At 45.1% G+C, this 19,500-nt stretch overlaps 1 protein-coding gene and 1 long non-coding RNA gene across 4 annotated transcripts; both read right to left on the bottom strand.

The window, feature by feature from the left end:
- Window positions 1-828: 828 nt before the first annotated feature.
- Window positions 829-2,596, bottom strand: LOC123413231. The gene is made up of 4 exons (XR_006613698.1): window positions 2,484-2,596; window positions 2,306-2,361; window positions 1,232-1,273; window positions 829-1,135 (listed from the first exon to the last, which is right to left on the bottom strand). It is a non-coding gene; the product is annotated as an uncharacterized LOC123413231 (long non-coding RNA).
- A 2,144-nt stretch (window positions 2,597-4,740) lies between these two features.
- On the bottom strand, window positions 4,741-19,292 carry LOC123413230 (disease resistance protein RPM1-like). Of its 3 annotated transcripts, none has more exons than XM_045106173.1 (4): window positions 18,479-19,292; window positions 18,086-18,382; window positions 5,223-8,088; window positions 4,741-5,096 (listed from the first exon to the last, which is right to left on the bottom strand). In XM_045106173.1, the coding sequence occupies exon 3, from the start codon at window positions 8,006-8,008 to the stop codon at window positions 5,255-5,257; it is 2,754 nt and encodes a 917-aa protein (XP_044962108.1). In that variant the 5' UTR covers window positions 8,009-8,088; window positions 18,086-18,382; window positions 18,479-19,292; the 3' UTR covers window positions 4,741-5,096; window positions 5,223-5,254. The 3 variants fall into 3 exon arrangements, with proteins under 3 accessions (XP_044962108.1, XP_044962109.1, XP_044962110.1); XM_045106174.1 differs by having other exon boundaries at window positions 18,086-18,386; window positions 18,479-19,007; XM_045106175.1 differs by lacking the exon at window positions 18,086-18,382 and having other exon boundaries at window positions 18,479-19,007.
- Window positions 19,293-19,500: the final 208 nt, after the last annotated feature.

Below are 19,500 nucleotides of genomic sequence, written 5' to 3'. Positions count from 1 at the left end.
CACAAGGATATGAGATGCATGAACTCACACATTTAGGAGATTGGATCACAAACTATATCATATTATGCTCATGTCTGTTAGCTAGGGAACCATTTGTAACATAGATATGCAGAAGAGCCAGAAACAACATAGGTTCCCGCAAAAGATCTTAAACACCATAGGCTGAAATGGATATCATTATTACTTGTAAGCGACGTCCTTATAAATGTGTGCGTTACATGATAGTGCAACTCCTACCGCTGATCAACCGCCGGAGGCAGATCATAAGGACTAGTCCAACTAATCAGTAATCACTGATGGAGGAAAAGGCCTTCTAATAATTAGCAGCAGCACTTCGACTAGTCCAACTAATCAGTAATCACTGAAGGAGGAAAAGGCCTTCTAATAATTAGCAGCAGCACTTGGACTAGTCCGACTAATCAGTAATCACTGACGGAGGAAAAGGCCTTCTAATAATTAGCAGCAGCACTTCGTATACCTGTAGTATGGCGCTATCCTTCAATTTCTCAAAACACTAGCATAAGCAAGCTGCAATGAGTTAAAAGTTGTATCAATTCTGCACAGCAGATCACAGAGCGATGAACAAAACACAAGTGGTCATCATCAAAATTGCAAAGACTCCCATGTTCAGCAGCAACACTCATAATACAAATTGCTACCTTGTTTCAGAGACGTCCTACTGATATACTCCCACCGTCATCCAGAAACACATGAAAAAGAATACGAGTCGGAACAAGCAATATCAGAAACCAACTAATCAAGTGGAAGAAGCTTCAAACACCAGAGCAAGCAAGCAATCAACACAGGACTTGATGCACACATTGCAGATTTCATCACAAATTACGTCATGTCATTATTAGCTACGGACCATCTGTATCACAGATAAGCAGAAGAGGCTGCTGGAATACCATAGGTTTCAGCAACCGACTGCGACGATGCATAATGCTCAACACAACTGAAGGTAGTCTGTTACAACCACAGATAGTGAAGCGCGACACAGATAGGTAGATAGATAGATTATCATTTTCTGGGCATTACGAATGGGCAGGCAGACTCATTTCTTCCCACTCTTCTTGAGACCAGATCCTCCCAGCGCACCCTTCTGGCCAGCCTTGGCCTTCAGCTCCTTCAGGGCCTGGTTGACAAGAAAATAACGTAGTTCACATCAGAAACTAAGGTCATAGGACAAGCAGTGTAGAAGAAAATACTGGATAGCGGTTACTGGTCTCACCTTTTGCTCATCCTTCTTCTTCTGGAGGTATGCCAGGTCATTCTGCAAAACAGAGGAAACCAAAACAATGGTAAGCATAGGTAAGTGTAACAGGTCACTGAAGTTATCGCTTCTATAGCACATGGACTAGTTTTCCAAGCAAAGAAGGGTCCTTTTATGAGGATGACACAAAATTCAGATAGTGTTGCTCTCCCGCATCATCATAACACTTGGAAATAATTGCCACTGTGAAGCTCATGTATCTAGAGGATGGTAGTTCTCCCGCATCATCATAACACTTGAAATAATTGCCACTGTCAAGCTCATGTATCTAGAGGATGGTAGTATGGTTGGGAGTACCAAATAAGATGACTGAAATCTAGAGTTACAACTGCCGGAGAAAAAAACACCAGGCTCATAAAACTTACGAAAACCACCACTTTCTTCAGAATTAGATGAACCAATACGGTACAGTTGAAATTTAGGGTGAACTAACTGCCCTTGTTACTCAGATTTTGCTGCAAATTCTACATAGCATATTCACCTTAGACAAGCCACGACCACACATAATGTAAGCCAAGCAAAAAAAAACAAAAAAACAAAAAAACAGAGGGCAACTTGGTGCTACATCCGTGTCAACGCGACTGAAGGTAGATTGATGTTACAAATACAAAAACTAGCACTAGCACACATGCATAACATTGCTCACTCTCTGGGACAACTATCGCTCCAGAAACTGCAAACATCAGAAATTTGGCAGCCATGTGACAACCCCATCCAGCACAATCGGTAGAAACAGCAGCAATCAGGCAAACACCGCTCCTACTATATCAGGACCAAGCAAGGCGCTTGTACTCATCCAAGTCCAATCATTCACGACCCCCTAATCGTAACGAAATTCCAGCACGGCATAGCTACGCACGCTCGCAAAAATCATATCCCCCCTAACGGATCATCCCCGCAACTACCCACCAAGCACGGGCCGATCTACGCCCGAGCAGCCTAGACACCACCAAACCTAGAATTACAGGGGCGGATCGCTGATCCGGGCGACGAATCGGGAGCGCGAGCAAAGGGAGAAGGACGACAGCATACCTCGTCGTAGTCCTTCTCGGCGACCTTGGCCTGCTTGAGCGGCTTGGCCTTCCCTCCTGCAAAACCAGCCCCGAAACCGGAAGAGAACGTCAGGACGTCCCCGGAGGACCAAATCGGCCGGCAACGAACGCCGGCGGGATCGATCTCGCGTCGATCGGCGGGGAGGGAGGGGACAAACCTTGCTTCGACATGGCGGACGGGCCCGGCGGGGGCGAGAAACCCTAGCTGGAGCCGCGACGACGGTGGGGCGAGGAAGGACGGAAGGAGGGGAAAGGCGTGAGGAAATGGGCGTGGAGGGGATGGAGAAAGGGATATATAGAGGGGTTGGTGGGAAACGGAATCTCGCCTTGTGGCCCGGAGGGCCTGGGCCGGGTTTCCGTCGGCCCGCGGGTTTGGTGACGGGCTCTGGTCTTCCTCGTTGAACTGTCGCCTTTGGCCCATGCTTTCCTTTAATAGGCTCCTGTTTATTTATTTTTCATTTCTTTCTGTTATTTTGTTGATTGTTTTGCTTCTGCAAAATTGTTCGGGGTTTAGAAAAGGTTCTGGATTTCAAATGATGGTCGGGATATCAAAGACCATGTTCAGGAGTTTGAAAAATTGCTCTTGAATTCGAAAAATGTTTGCGAGTTTAAATGTTTTCCTTGAATTCAGAAGATGTTGATGGGATTTAGAAAGAATGATCATAAATTACAGAAATAGTCGCAACTTCTAAAAAGGCTAACAAATTCAAACATAACGCTCATGATTTTGAACAAATGCCAATGGATTCCAAAACCTTCATGAATTTTATAAACATGTTCACAAAACTAAAAACAATATTAGTGAATTACAATAAAAGTTCATCGACTCAAAAAATGTTAATGAGTCTATAAAGTTATTACACTCTGATTCAAAAATATTTTTTAGGAGTTACGAATAAATTATAACAATTTCAACAAAAAATAGAAATTCTAATAAATCGTTTTCGTGAATTTATAAAATTTTAGTGATTAAAAATATTGTTTTTTTTACAAAATGTGTGAAAATTCAAAAAATCAATTACCTAACAAAGTTGGCAAATTAAAAATAGTCATGATTTCAAGAAGGAAAGAATTACCTAACTCTATATATGGTTGCTAGGGTTTGAGCGGGAGAGAGAGAGCTGCGAGGGTGCGAGAGAGTCGGTCGTGGAGGTCCTTTCCCACGGCCGGGCAAGAGGGAAAAGGGTTTTCCTTCTTAATTCTTGCCTGATTAGAATGATACATCTCCTCTCCATATATAGAGAGAGGTTTACTTGACTCCCAAGTAAGGCTTACTTGACCCCTAAGCAAACCCTAAGACTAACGGGCCCAGGCCCATCACGTACTCTAACAGAAGCTCCGTAAGTTCACTCATGTTCTTGGCGTGCAAGTATCCTCTACACCTTCTGACAGAGTAGCATAACATCTCCACCCATACCCCCTGGACCATCTCCCACCTCTCCACTTCATCTTGTAGCTCCATCAACATCTTAGCAAGCCTACATGATGTTCCTGCTATGCTGGTGTTGTCTAATAAAGGAGGTTGTTGTGCCTTGGAAAGAATTCCCTGCGAAAGTCCTCTTTCGTCGTGCAGTGCAGAATTGTGGCCTAGCGTGAGCTCAATATCTTCACATGAAATGATGAAGATGCCAACCTTGGACCCGACTATAAGCATTTCTGAACGAATTGAGAGCAAGTATGTCATGTAGTTGGATATCACCCTGCTTTGGGCGGCGCACTCTTGGCCGCGAGGGGTTGTGCTCTGGTGGTGAAAACAAATGTCTATGGCGATGTGCCATAGAAGGACACTGCTGTCAAATGACATATTCAACCTTCACCCAAGATGACGTTGATGCCTTAGAGCCCACTGTCCCCTGTGGAGGTTGAATCTCTTGTAGCTAACAGCGTCGTGGATGTACCCTTTCCAACCATCCATCACGTGTCCATGAACCAACTTCACAACTTGGAGTGAGGATGTTGCTGCTGCATGTTCTACTCGTATACAAGGATGCATGTTAACATAGTCTTTGTAGCAGAAAAGTGTGGCAAGCTTCATAAAAAAGTGGGTCACTTCTTACGAGCACACAACGACAAGAGGTTATGTTGCGAAATCTTTTTCTGTTTGATGAATTACTATAGAAAACAAGGCAAATAACCAGAAAAAAAATGCTCATATTTAAGAGAGATAGAACAGTCTAGTTAGAAAACAGGCACATGTGCTGATACCATTTCAAGGTCCCCCCCCCCCCCCCCCCCCAATTAGCAGCAAGTTACAACAGCAACAATAACTAATTAAAGTCAGTAACAATATGCCAGTGAAAATGGATGTCTCAGCGTTATGAATCACCAACCAAATTGTGTCGGCGTCTCCTTGAGCTTTCTGTGTAAACCCAAATTGTGCTATTTTACAGATACGGCTCGAATTAATAGGTGATATCATATCAAATGGAAGTATGCAATTGAATTGAATCATGTACTGCAAAAATCAGTGTGAATGTGAAAACACAACTCACTCTGCGGTCTTACAGTAAGTGTCATGTTACTTAAGAGCCAAGGCACAATCCAAATCGATATTACCACAACCTCATAAGCAATCACACGCAAGTCACGAACAGTTGTAGTAGCACTAGTAAACACAGGCAGTAGTACTAGCAAACAGTGTGCCCATCAGGCAGTAGTATCAGTAGTACATCAGGAGTGCGGAGATGATGGATATACTCATCTTGAGATTCATTGACGCCTTATCTGTGTGCGGCCCAAATTATAAAGCATCTTCATTCGGGCCCGGTGATCTACATGAGACCAACATCACATGAGCATTTTTTTAGGGAAGCATCACATGATCATCTTAAATTAGTAAGATTAGAGGGAGGAACAAGTAGTAGCATTAGTCGATAGGTGACTGGCGACAAACTTACGTATCTACACATTTCCCGACCAGTGCGGCAGGTCAAAGTCGGAGAGTATGATGCCACTTCTTCCCTCGAATCGCAGAGCATTGGCGCAGCAATGTCAAGAAGTCACCGGTGATTTCGTGGAAGACTAGATACTGGAGGGACACGAGGAACTCAATGCCAGATGGGACCTCCGTCATGCTGTTGAGGTTGACAAGGGATAATCTTTCCAGGCTCGCCATGGCACCTTGCTGTATCTCTAGCCGGTTCAGATTAGGCAGATCTCTTAGAAAGAGAATCTTCAGCTTGGAAAACCACCCCGTGAGAAATGTCAGCTGCTCTCCGTTGTACGCTCTGGTGAAGTGTAGAAGCGTCAAGTTCGGCAACAAAGAAAGCGATGGCAAGGGGTCTTTTCTCAGCTGTGACCAAGACAGAGCCAATGAAGACAAGTTCTGTCCACCAACATCTTGGAAGAGAGGAGACTCATCCAACGCTCCTTGCTCTAATCGTCCTCTCAAAGACAGCGTTTGCAGATTTGGCGGGAGGACGTTCAACAAGAGAACCTCCTTCTCATCACTTGCATTCACAGATAGCTTGGACAAATACTGCATCTGAACTAGAGACTCACGGATGCGTCCACAGTAGATTCCCTTTACATTTGATAACCTCAAGCTTCGAAGTTGCCTCAGCTCCCCTAAATGTCTAACTGATTCACCCTGTACTTCCAATGTTCGTAGCGTTTGCAGGTTTGTTAGATTCCCAAGACCAATGGGGATAGTCATACCACTGTGACAATGAATATCCCTCCAATCTAGATAATTCATCTTCTCGGCAAATAAGTGCCTAAGCTTCTTCAATTTGACAACCCCACTAGGCAAATAATGTATATCTGATCTATAAAGGTCCAGTGTCAACAAGTTTGAAAGCTTTTCAATAGACCTAGGGAGCATCTTTACTTTCGAATTACGCAAACCTAAATGGCGGAGACTAAAAAGATCCCCAATAGCATCAGGAATCTTCTCAATGGGTAAGCCACTTAATTCTAGCACTGTCATATATCTTGACTTCTTACATAACAGAGGTAGTAGAGTGAATAATGGCTTGTTACCATCCGCTACAATGACAGTTCGAAGTTGGCGTATACTAGAAAACGATTGCTGAATATCCTTCTTTAGTTTGTGCATTACCAATCGACGCCCATCCATCTCAAGAGAACCCCCACATTTATCCTCATATGTAACACCAAAACAATCCTTCTGACACAAATCAACAGCCAGTTCTCGTAAGATATCATGCATTCTGAGTTTCTTCGTCCTACCAAATGAGTTCCTTTTAACAAGTTGTAGCATGTTTCTATCAATTAACTCTTTCAGATAGCCTTCTGCCACTTCTTCTAATGTGCTTTCACCCTTCTCCTCAATGAATCCCTCTGCTGTCCATAACCGTACAAGTTGTTTCCTTTTGAAAAGATAGTCTTCTGGAAATAAGCTGCAGTATAGGAAACAACTTTTCAAGTGTGTTGGAAGGTAAATGAAGCTGAGATGCAAAATATTCCTTATGTGATCAAGCCTTAAGTTATTTATTATCTCCCAACTCAGCTGGTCATTTATTCTTCTCCATTCTTCCACAGTTTTCTCACGCACACGCAAGAGGCTACCAACTGACACAATAATGAGAGGCAAACCTTTGCACTTGCTAACTATTTCGAAGGACAAAGACTTCAAGTGTACAGGACATTCATGATTTTTATCTGTTGGAAAGGCTTTCTTATGAAAGAGATCACATGCCTTGTCTTCTGGTAAAGCCTCTAGCTTTAAGATGCGTCCTGGAGAGGCAAATGCAGCAACATCTCCTTCCCTTGTTGTAATTATCAATCTGCTGCCCTTGTCATTATGAATAAGCACTCTAGACAAATCATCAAATGCTTGTGGAGTCCAAACATCATCCAATATGATCAAATACTTTTTTTGCTCCAGGAATCTCTTTAGTGTCTCTTCAAGGCATGTGATGTCCATCGCTGCAGTGTTAGACAGAGCACTGACATTATCTTTGAAAAGTTCCTTGATTGTATTCCTCAGGACATCTTCTCTAGAATAAGTTTGAGAAATGGAGACCCACGCGTGGCACTGGAATTGCTCTCTCTCCTTCCTGTAGATATTTGCAGCTAAAGTTGTTTTACCAAGTCCTCCCATTCCAAGCAGTGCTATCACGGAGCACTCCAAATCAGCACCTGCCAACCACTGCCCAAGTATCTCTCTGTTTTTATCCACCCCCACTAAGTCTTCTTCATCAAGGGAACGTGAAATATTTGCTAGATCTTGGGACCTCTTGACAATGTAATTCGAGCTACTAGTATCCCCATTCTGTATCATGGGGACCCAACGTTTTTTTATCTCTGACAGGTGTGTGAGGTCTTTCTCTATTTCCTTTGCCCTGAAAGCTATCCGGTTCAAACAAAGCAGAGATCTTGGTTTTCTGAAACCTTGCTTCAGGTAAAAGCAACACCCTATATCATGTTCCTGATCAATTAGATACAAGTACTCATCCGCTATGTCTTCCATCACATGTGCTACCTTCCGTACTTCCTCCAACCAGCCCTCATATACTTGATTGCTGCTGTTTCGAATGTCCATTTGACAGACAACATCATGCATGACGCGAAGCTCCCTTGCAACACGACCCATGCTGCCCTGTAGCTCTAACTTTTGCGTCCCGTACTTCGCAAACTGCATGCTCACCTGGGCTGCCGCTCCATTTGCCAAGGCATTTCCGATCTTTTTAATGGTTAGAAGGATCACAATCTCCGCCATTATTTTCTGAGAATTACTAATATATGTCTGTTGGATAGTAGCCTAGTTGTATATTTTCCTCAATATCATTGGAATGGCCACTGCAAAATGAGGTGATGTATTAATTAAACTATCAGTGCATTCTGCTAAAAGACTTTTAATCCCTCCAATCACAATAGAAAAGTGAAAATAAGAAAAAAACTTTCAAAGCACTTCTCCCTTCGTCCCAAAATAAGTGTCGCAAAATTAGTACTAAATTAAATTTTATACTAGATTAATGACACTTATTTTGGGACGGAGGGAGTATTTGATGCTGTTAATCTATGTAACTCTAACCCAAACAATCAACCAAAAGTCCAAAAAGGCACTTGCAATAGACAGATCCATGAGAATTTTAGAAAGCTTGAGACTGTGTTATATCAAGTGTGGCAAACTTAATGTTATCAGCAGTTTCAGGATTTAGAAATCATGTTGCAATGAGTTCAAGCTAATGCCAGGTCAGACACCTGGTGCTATCCTTGGAAATCACCTGGATATTGTACTAGTACCAAGAGATCCCTGCTCAATTCAACTGGCTTTGAAAATCATGATGTCAATTTAAGTATAAGGTGTTCTGTCTCTGAGTAATGAACAGGCTTAACAATAGAGAAATGCTACAAAGGAAGAACATGTTTATCCTATCTTATGGCCATGTGTGATCAGAATGCACTTGAATCTAAGGAACATCAGTTATTTAACTGTCAGTTTGCTAAAGCCTGCTGGAATTGCTTATGCCCAGGAGGCACTCTACACGGATAAATAAAAAGGTTAGTTCTCCTAACTCCTAAGCAGGCTTTGGGAGTTCCTTTCTTATAGGGTTCATCAGTTAAGTGACTTTGAGCATATGAGGATTTCGAAATGGCTTCATCTTCAATTAAATATCACCTAATCAATACAGCTGGCGACAAACTTTCAAGGAGGGGATACATCTGATCTTTCACAAAAACAAAAACAAAATCTTAATATGGCATGTACAGTTTTCTGAAAAGATTTAATATAATGGCTTTTCTTTCCTTTTTTACCCTCCATGTATTTGTATGTGTTCTCACTTTTTATAAAATTGTAGTGGGAAATCGCCTATTGTTTACATCAAAAACAAAAAAAACTGACAAGAACGGGTGACAGCAAACAAGACAACTGACTGTGCATCCTTCGCTTCACATGGACTGGGATCAGGTGACATGCTCACGCTGTAACATGCGCCCCTATATCTGCCGTTCAAACAAGATCCAACATCACTGATTGACCCAAGCAAAAACAAGCAACATCTATACGGGCTTGGGACGGATCTACTGCACCGCGCGATTCCACGTGAACCTCTCATGACGATCATGTAGTGAGTTGGAGTCCCATGCTGTTCATATTCAGGTTGGACATCTTCTGGAATTTTACTTTGGCCAAAGATGTTCTTACTCCCTCACCAGTTCAGTTGTACAATGCTCTAAAGGACTGCTTGACTGCTTGTTTTTATCTTAATAAAAGTGCATATATCTGCAGCATCTCTTCATGGATTTGGCATGTCCTGCTTTAATAAGCATCCTTGACTTGTATCTCTGACTTGTTTACACTTGGGTCAATCAGTGGCATTGGATCTTGTTTGAACGGCAGATATAGGGGCACATGTTACAGTGTGACTTCCTGAAGGCATGTCACCTGATCCCAGTCTGCTTCACATAGGGACATATGCAGTTAAAGCCTCCCAAATGTTGAAGTTTTAAGTTTTAACCAAGTAAGACAGAGCTAACAAATCTGAATACAAGGCCAATTCGCCAATATGAATAATATTCTGCTTTCAGATAGTTGGCTAATGAGATTGTTTTGGTAACTTAATCCCATGGTTTTCTCAATATCTACATAATAGTATTTCCACATGTATGGAGAAACAAATAGCTAGAGTTGTTGATTAAGTTGCAAGAAAGATGTACCACAATCAAGAAAAGAAATAAGAAAACAAAGCTATAATACCAGATATTATTGGATTACAATTTAAAATGTCTTCAATCAAAAGGAACTACCATATTCACTTTAGGAGGCTCACACGCAACAAGAATGCTGACATAAGTAGGCTAGAGGTTGCAATACCTGCTTAGCCTGACCGGAGGCGATGGCGCTGGGAGAGGCGCTCCCTAGGGCGACATCTGAGGCGACCGTAGGGGCGATCCCTGTGGAGACCGGAGAAGTTCTCCCTGCGGCCTTTGGGGAGGACATCGGAGAGGCGTTTGGTGGGGCGATCGGAGAGCGGGGCGGCGGGCCGTCCTGCGCATCCTCTCTGATCGGCGGCGATGGCGAAGGGAACTGCGAGGCATCTCATCGGAAATGGGCTGTGTCTTTCGAAGACACATCTTCAAAAGATCGAATGCAGCGATTCGGTTTCATCAAACTTCATCAGGTATCTCGCTGGATCACCATTCGGGATGAGGATAACGACATTTTGGCAGGTCGCTACCTGCAGATGGAGGAACTTCCGAAGAGTGGGCATACCATGGAGATTGATGGGTTTAGGCTTTTTATCGGAGAGCCCTGTGTAGTTAATCCAGGGGATTCCATGAGCAAGGTACGTTCTGATCTTGTTTCTAACTCCCCTCGGTTTGGAGGGCGATTCTGGGTACTCGCAGATCAGGATTCGGAGGACGAAGCAGAGGAGATCAAGTCCGACGCAGAGGAGATCAAGTCCGACGCGATAGAGAACGTATTAGCCTTCAAGCGGACAAATGGCGAGACGATCAGGGTACCAATTCGCAAGGGGTAATAGCTCAACCTAGGATCCCGAGGAAACCCCTGTTGAAGCAGAAGGTTCGTCCTTGGATCGGTCCTCTGCCAAAAGGTAAACTAGCACCGATCACCTTGTCGGAATTCTTCCCGCCGGCGGCCTGGTGCGTCGTCAAAGGCAGGAAAAAGAAGAACATGGTGGCTGCGAGAATTAGGGAGTCAGCGCCTGATTCTCGGCCGTTTTTACCGCATGTACATGCGCGTTTCCATAGAGAATTCTTTTGAATTCCGCTACGGTTGCGGCTGGTTTAACGCTGGACTCTAGCGTGATGGGTCTCAATGGGTATGTGGCCCAGGAGATTGCGCCTGTTGCTGACAAGTCCGGCTCGGACTGCGCTAGCCCTGGGTATAGGACCCAGGACTTAGCCCTGTCGATTGCTGATCCTATCGATCACGATACTCCTTCCCCAGACGATCACGGTGCGCATCCTAGGGTTCTTCGGCGACTCAGCAAGGGTTTCCCGTCGCTGGGACTAGGGCGCGCTGCGAGGGTACCGCCTCCTTCCTCTGGTGGAAGGGATATGGCGGGCAGGGGCGCTCCCAGGCAGCCACCGGCCTCGCAGCCCAGACCGCCAGGACAGGGGGAACGCCCCGGCGCCAAGCCAGTTCCTGCTGGGCATGGCGCTGCGCAGGCAGGGCGCCCACCTGGTCCAGCCAGTCACGCAGGAGAGCAAGGAGATCAGAGGGGTCATCAGCGAGGAAGATGGGGCAACGATGGTAATAACACATATGGAGATGGTCATCGCGGATCATCTTCCTATGGAGCTGGACGCGGTCATGCGGCTACTACCAATGGAGGTACCAACCAGGGTTTTTGCGCACCACCGGGAAATTTTGTGCCGGGGACGTCGGGACCTTCTCATCACAAGAGAGGTGGATTCCGACAGAATTGGGCAGCCAGAGGGGGAGGTAGGAAGCCCAGGCCTCCAATGCCGGCTCAAGAGTTGCAGACAGAGACTGCTGTCCCTATTAAGGCGGATGGGCCTGAGCCTGTGAAGGAGGCAGCCGACCCTGTGGCTGAACAGAATGTTGGGGTAGCAAAAGGAGATGGAGGTGACCGACCTTCCAAGTGGGCACGTAAGAAAGAGAAGATGGTGTGCTATCGATGTAGCGAGGCTGGACACTTTGTTTCTGAATGCAAGGCTGAGCTCTGTGGATATTGTCTTAAGCCGATGCATGGTACAGCTAAGTGCCCCCTTACGATTGGGAGTGTGCCGGTGGTGACCATCTATGGTGTCTCGAGTCAAGAATTAATGTTCTTCGAGTCGCCAGCGGCGACAGCGACACTGCATACTCCAGATGCTGGTTTCACGGGCACGATGACGGTGACTCGGGGAATGCTGACCGTGGAGCAGGTGGTGCAACAGCTCAAGGAGCTTGTATCATCAACTTTCAAGTGGGAACCGGTGCTGATTTCAGATAATGTCTTTAAGATTGTCTTCCCTACAAAGGAGGATTTGGCTCGTTTACTTAAGTTCGGTATGTGCAGAGTGGCTAGCACAAGCTGTGTACTTGAGTTTGATGCCTGGAAGTGTGAGGAGCCCAAGGGGGTTCCGCTACCGCAGATTTGGGTACACTTTGCGGGTGCTCCTTCCAGGGCCATTAACGACTTTAGAGTTGTTTGGAGTTTGGGTTCGCTTATTGGTAAAACAGAGGAGGTAGATATGGTGTTTACTAGAGCCAAAGGCGTCGCAAGGATGCTGGTGAGTGTGCTAGATATTCAAATCATTCCAGATGAGGTCATGTGGACTTATGAGGGGATGAGATACACTCTCCAGGTGGAGATTGAGAGTCCTACTCTCTTCGATGTACCGGACACGGATAAGGATACTAATATGACTGATGGGGATGATGCGGATGGAGCCAAGGATAACACGGATGCTGATTTTGATTCAGGGCCCAAGTTCTCTTCTCAGAAGACTACGCCATCACAACCCGCTCGGTCTATACAACCCTCAGGCACTGGTACTAAGCATTTGGCTGTTGCATCTGATCTTGACTTGCGGTTTGGTTCTTTTGAGCCTGCTTCTGAGCCGGCAAAATTCTGTCGGTCAATGCGCAAGGATCTTTACTCGAGGGCGAAGCTGCCGAGGTTCCTGGGTAAGAAGCCTAGGAGCAATATTGGTAGTATGCAGTCCACGAATAAGCTGCAACCAGTTTCCTTGGGGACATACCTGGCAGAGGCAAAGGTTAGAGACCAAACAAGGACTTTTATTTCAGATTTGGAGGCTGTACCAGTGTGCCCATCCGCTGGGGTTGGGGATGCTGATGTTTCACCGGTTGCTGGAGCACCGGTGCAATCACTGGTAGGTGCTGGTGCACCGATGCCGGCCGGTACACCCGCTGCTGGTTCCGCCGCGAAGTTCATGGAGGCTCAGTTCGGAGGTGGGGCACGCATGGGTGAAGACCCGCTCTCCGCTGCGTCAAGTCAGGATCCTCCTGCACCTTGCACAGCCGAGACTGCTGCTGTTTGTGGTGTCGCCGATGATCGGCTGGTGCATGGCGGTGTGCATGCAGGCCTGGATTTTGCGCCAAACGGTACCGGTGTTCAGTTGGATGCCGTCACTGGTGATGCTAAGGATGCCAACACGGTGGGACAGGAAGTTAACTCTCCGACAGTAGTTACACCGCAGCCAGCTACAATCTCTATTGATGATGTCATAGCGTTTGGAGGCGTCCCAAATCCAATGGGTCCGAAGAGACGGACTAGTCAACGGGTGCAGTCTCAGCCCGATGTGGATGACTTGCAGATTGGGCGGGCTATGCAGGCGGCCAAAATGAAAGAGGTTCAGAATACGACAGGTATGTCTATTAATACTGAGCATTCCATTCTTCATTTTTCTCCGCAAGACATTATAGATAATGCTACCGCTGTGGGGGTTAACTTGGGTAGTACGAGCAAGGAGGTTTCCAAATCTATTAATGATTTATTGGACTTAGAAGTTGATAGGGCGTTGGATATTATTCGCAACTTAGCTGCCATTAAACCAATGAATGATGAGGCCATATCTAATATGGGGGGGCTGAATTTACTATGTGAAAATTTAGCCTCGCCTGAGGATGGTGAGGACTCACACAAGTTTTTGCATCATAACCAGCAACCCAATGGTACACTTAATGATGAGGGCAAAGATACGACTGGTTATATGGACCAGGAGTATGCTATTGAAAAGCCTAAACGAACTTATAAGAGGAGGGTGTATTCGGTTTCTGCTATACGCAGGAGCGCGAGATTCAAGACTGCTAAAAAATTCTACGATGAGATATGAAAGGAATGTTCTGGAACAGCAGAGGTCTGAGAGACTTGGCTAAAATTCGGTTCATTGCGGAAACAACGTTACACCATAGTCTAGACTTCATCGCGTTGATGGAGACTGGACGGGATAATTTCACATCGCAATTTCTCAACTCTCTTTCAGGAGGCGCTGAATTTGATTGGCATTGTCTCCCCCCAAGAGGAAGGTCCGAAGGGATCTTACTTGGTGTCCGTTGTCATACACTTCAAGTTCGAGAAGTGGTGCTCGGGGAGTTTTCGATCAAATTTCGAATCAGAACCAAGGAAGATGGGTTCCAATGGGCTCTCGTTGCGGTTTATGGGGCCGCACAAACAGAGCAAAAGCCTGCCTTTCTTGCTGATTTAGTTCGAATTTGCGATGACACCCTACCACTTGTGGTAGGTGGTGATTTCAATATTATCAGGAGAGCTGATGAGAAGAACAATAATAATTTTGATGGCAGATGGCCTTTTATGTTCAACACAATTATAGAGAGCCTAAACCTACGGGAGATTAATCTCTCAGGTAGGAAATATACTTGGGCTAACTCTCTACATCATCAAACATTTGAAAAATTGGACAGGGTACTTACTAGTGTTGACTGGGAACAAAAATTCCCGCTAGTCACGGTTTGTGCACTTCAAAGGGCTATATCTGACCATACCCCACTCCTCCTAGATTCTAGCCAGGCCACTCACAAAGGGAAAAAAGATGCTTTCTCTTTTGAATCCAGTTGGTTCACACGTGAGGGGTTTGTGGACATGATTGCTAGGGAATGGAACAAGGATGTGGGGGGAGGGAAGTCTAGTGTTGATAGATGGCAAAGTAAAATTCGACATCTTAGACAATTCTTGAGAGGTTGGGCTAAGAATATCTCTGGGGTTTATAAAGACGAGCAAGATAGACTGCTCCAATTTATAGACACTCTGGATCGTCAGGCAGAAACTCGCTTGCTAGATGAACACGAGAGGTCTTTGAAGTATGATGCTGAACAAAGAGTTCGGATCCTTCTTCGAGAAGAGGGAATGAAATGGGCTCTTAGAGCTAAAGTTAGGGCTTTGGTCCAAGGGGATGACAACACAAATTTTTTCCACTTGATTGCAAATGGCAAGCATCGGAAAAAGAGGATAATACAACTAGAACAAGATGAGGGTACAATAGTAGGTCATGAGAATCTAAAATTGTACATCACAAATTATTATAAACGGTTGTTTGGTGCTCCGGCTCATAGTTTTGTGTCTATGGACGAGCATCAGATCGCGGATATTCCTCAGGTCGGACGGTCCGACAACGAGTGTCTTTCCGCACCATTCCTAGAGAAAGAGGTGTTACAAGCGATTCAGGGTATGAAGAATGGTAAAGCACCGGGGCCAGATGGGTTCCCAGCTGATTTCTATAAGAAATGTTGGCATATCATTAAGGATGATCTCATGTCTATGTTTCACGATCTGTTTTCCGGGCACTTACAACTCTTTCATCTTAATTTTGGTACGATTACGTTGCTACCAAAGAAAGAGGGTGCTTCGCGTATTGAACAATTTCGCCCCATTTGTCTGCTCAATGTGAGCTTCAAAATTTTCACAAAGGTGGGAACGGATAGGCTAACCAAAATGGCACATTCTGTGGTGCAATCTTCGCAGACGGCCTTTATGCCTGGTCGGAACATTCTTGAAGGAGTTGTCGTTCTGCATGAAACCCTGCACGAATTGCACTCCAAGAAGCTTAACGGAGTACTTTTTAAGGTAGACTTCGAAAAGGCTTATAATAAGGTCAAATGGTCTTTCTTGCAACAAACTCTTCGTATGAAGGGGTTTGGCGAGATTTAGCGAAAACATATCGATTGTTTTACACAAAGGGGTAGTGTCGGTATTAAAGTTAATGATGATGTAGGTCATTTCTTTCAGACAATCAAGGGACTTAGGCAAGGAGATCCTATGTCACCTATTCTATTTAACATCGTAGCAAATATGTTAGCGCTAATGATCAGGAGGGCTAATAACAAAGGGTTAATACGGGGATTAGTGCCACACCTAGTAGATGGGGGGGGTCTCCATCCTACAATATGCGGATGACACAATCCTTTTCATGGAACACGATCTCAAAAAAGCCAGAAATATGAAGCTAATTTTATGCTTATTCGAACAGCTATCTGGGCTGAAGATTAACTTCTACAAAAGTGAGCTCTTCTGTTTTGGGGACGCCAAAGCAGAAGAGCTCACATATAATCAACTCTTTGGTTGTGAAGGTGGTACGTTGCCGTTTACGTACTTAGGGATCCCTATTCACCACCGAAAATTAACTATCAAGGACTGGAAGTGCATAGAGGATCGGTTTGAGAAAAAATTGAGCTGCTGGAAAGGCAAGCTACTATCCTATGGAGGACGATTGGTTTTAGTTAACTCGGTGTTGACAAGCATACCAATGTTTCTACTATCCTTTTTTGAAGTACCAGTAGGGGTGCGAAAAAGGTTGGATTTCTACCGATCACGATTTTTCTGGCAGAGTGATGAGATCAAGACCAAGTATAGGCTGGCTAGATGGGATATTATTTGTAGGCCAAAGGATCGGGGAGGGTTGGGGATTGAAAATTTAGAGGTTAAGAACAGGTGCCTGCTCAGCAAGTGGCTTTTCAGGCTATCTGTGGAATCAGAAGGAATGTGGGTACAAATTCTGAAGAACAAGTATCTACAGCAAAAAACCTTAGCTCAGGTCACTTTGAGACCGGGAGATTCACCTTTTTGGAAAGGTCTAATGAGGACTAAAACGGCTTCTTTTAACAGGACTAAATTCATCATAGGTAATGGTGAATCTACTAGATTCTGGGAGGATAGTTGGCTAGGGGACGTGCCACTAGCTATACAATATCCGCAGTTGTATAATATTACCCAGCGCAGACAGACGTCTATTGCGGTAGTATTACGTGAGACCCCTCTTAACATCCAGTTTCGCAGAACCTTAGTTGGCAATAGATGGGGTAGATGGCTACATCTAGTCAGAAGGCTAATGGATGTTAGTCTTACTGATGTTCCTGATCGTATTACTTGGAGACTGACCTCCAATGGTACATTCTCAGTGAAATCAATGTATGACCATATTATTGACAATACACCTATTCCAAAATCTTCGCATATTTGGAACGTTAAAGTGCCACTTAAGTTAAAAATCTTTTTGTGGTTTGTTCACAAAGGTGTTGTTTTAACAAAGGACAACTTAGCCAAGCGAAAGTGGAAGGGAAATCGAAGGTGTAGCTTCTGTCAGTCGTCTGAAACAATTAAGCACCTCTTTCTGGACTGCCCTATGGCTAAAATCTTATGGCGCTCAATCCATATTGCCTTTAACATCACCCCGCCTACTAGCATTAACATGTTATTTGGGACGTGGCTGGACGGGGTTAATGTTCGTTTAGCCAAACTAATTCGAGTTGGAACATCCGCACTTTTGTGGGCTATATGGAACTGTAGAAATGACCTAGTTTTTAGCAGACAACATTGTATTAATTTTTTGCAGGTCATCTTCAGGACTACCGCCTTGATCTGCATGTGGTCCTTACTCACTCCTGTTGAAACCAGGGAGCCTTTGGTTACTGGGTGTGCCCGATGGGAGATGGTAGCTCAGGCTATCTTCAGCCGATATGGATGGCGACATGTTGATAGAATAGGGAGTTAGCCAACTTCACCTATTTGTATCTTTGGTTTGGGCGTTGATCGCCTTGTAATTTCTGCTCACAGATTACCGTTAGACTCTGTACTTGCTTTGGATTATTCCGGTTTTTAATAAAGGGCTGCATGCATCACTCGATGCAGAGGCCGGGGCGATGCCTCCTTTTCGAAAAAAATAAGTAGGCTAGAAATTCCAACATTACTGTGATTTCAATGCAACAGGATATGCGCATCATGTGTTAACTATGCCGGCAATAACGACTAACAAGCATGATCAACAACTATCCTACAGGTTGATTCCAGATTATTTTTTAATCCAAGGGAAACAACGAGAGCAACTAAAACCAGACCATTACCTGGCGTAACAAATGAAGAAGTTGGCATCTGATTGATCTCGGTGACATCCTTGTTCGTTCCTGAAGCTGACACAATCACAACAGTCTCATGGATTCTCGAAATTCTGAGCCTCATGGCTTGGCTGGTCTTGTTGTCATTGAAACTTAATCGTGGAGATCCTAAACTTTTATGGACTCATGGGTTATGGGTATAACCGGGTCTACTAGCCTACTGTTGATGACAAACAACTGGATTTGATCTTCAACTTGAGGTATCCTCGTTCCTTTTACCCATCAAAACCAGAGACAACCACCCACCTGGCTTGTAATGGTAAGAACTGTTTATTTTCGCATCGACCTAGCTAGGATAATTATAGGAGAACTAGGAACAGATCCAAATTAAGGGCAACGCACCTGGCTTAAACGATGTAGATCCGGCCAGGTATGACCTGCGGTGACCTTCTTGTGCCCTTCAGAATCTGAATTCATCAAAATTGTGTCATGACTGAGTGGGGAACGCTAGTCTTGTTGAAGCCATCAAGAACCAGCCAGAGAGCCCGCAAGTCAAGTCAATGCTATTATTATTGTGCTTCTGGTTGAAGCTCAATTATTTTCCATCATGCCGCATTGTCTGAAAGCACCGTGTGTGTGTGCACATCCGATTACTTGCAGTGTTCATGGGCCCCACACACAATCACTTCGATATTGTTCTTGTGGTCTCTGTGCCGCCGAGTTAATTGCAAAAAACCATCATATGTGTAGCTAGGTTTACTGAAAATTACCCGGTTCCTAATTTTTTGCAAAAGCCACTGCATTTCTGATAAACTTCTTGCAAGAACTGATAGCTTGCTTTGCCGCATTTGATCGCGTCTCTGACAGGTGGGGTCCATTTTTTAGGAGTTGACCAAAAAAATCACCACGTGTGGAGTCTTCTAACTTCTCCTCTCTTCCCCTTTCACACACACATTACAACAAACATGTTGTGTGCACTGGAAGGGAACTGACACCACCAGCTTCGTCACCGTCGCCAGCCGCCACGCCCCGCGCAGCCCCTCGCCTCCGTGCTCCACAATCTTCTGCAGCCGTTCGCCGCTCGCCGGATTGGCCGTCATCGAACTGGTCGGCGCCGTTGTCGCCGAGGACGGTGCGGGCCAGAGCCATCCTCTGCTTCTGCAAATAGTCAAAGAAATCCATGGACGAACACTGCACGCTCGAGATGTATCGATTACATCAACGGAGAAGGAGAAGGGACCTACGGCTACGGGGTTGAGCATGCTGTGCGCCTTGAAGCACGCCTCGAGGACGGCGTCTGGTCCTTTGACAGCCCGAGCTTCTTGCGCCCGCCGGGGCCGTCCACCGGTCCACGCCATCGTTATCCTCGTTGCTGCCCGCTCGACCTCGCCCGTGTGCGCCTGCGGGGGTGCACGGCGTCCTCC

This window comes from Hordeum vulgare, chromosome 7H (genome assembly GCF_904849725.1).
Source record: "Hordeum vulgare subsp. vulgare chromosome 7H, MorexV3_pseudomolecules_assembly, whole genome shotgun sequence".
Lineage (NCBI taxonomy): Eukaryota > Viridiplantae > Streptophyta > Magnoliopsida > Poales > Poaceae > Hordeum > Hordeum vulgare.
Note: the sequence above shows the minus strand (reverse complement) of the source record. Positions and strands in the feature narration are given on the sequence as shown.

Excerpts from the sequence above, each read along its gene's own strand:
- LOC123413230 (XM_045106173.1), bottom strand. The coding sequence starts at position 8,008 with ATGGCGGAGATTGTGATCCTTCTAACCATTAAAAAGATCGGAAATGCC.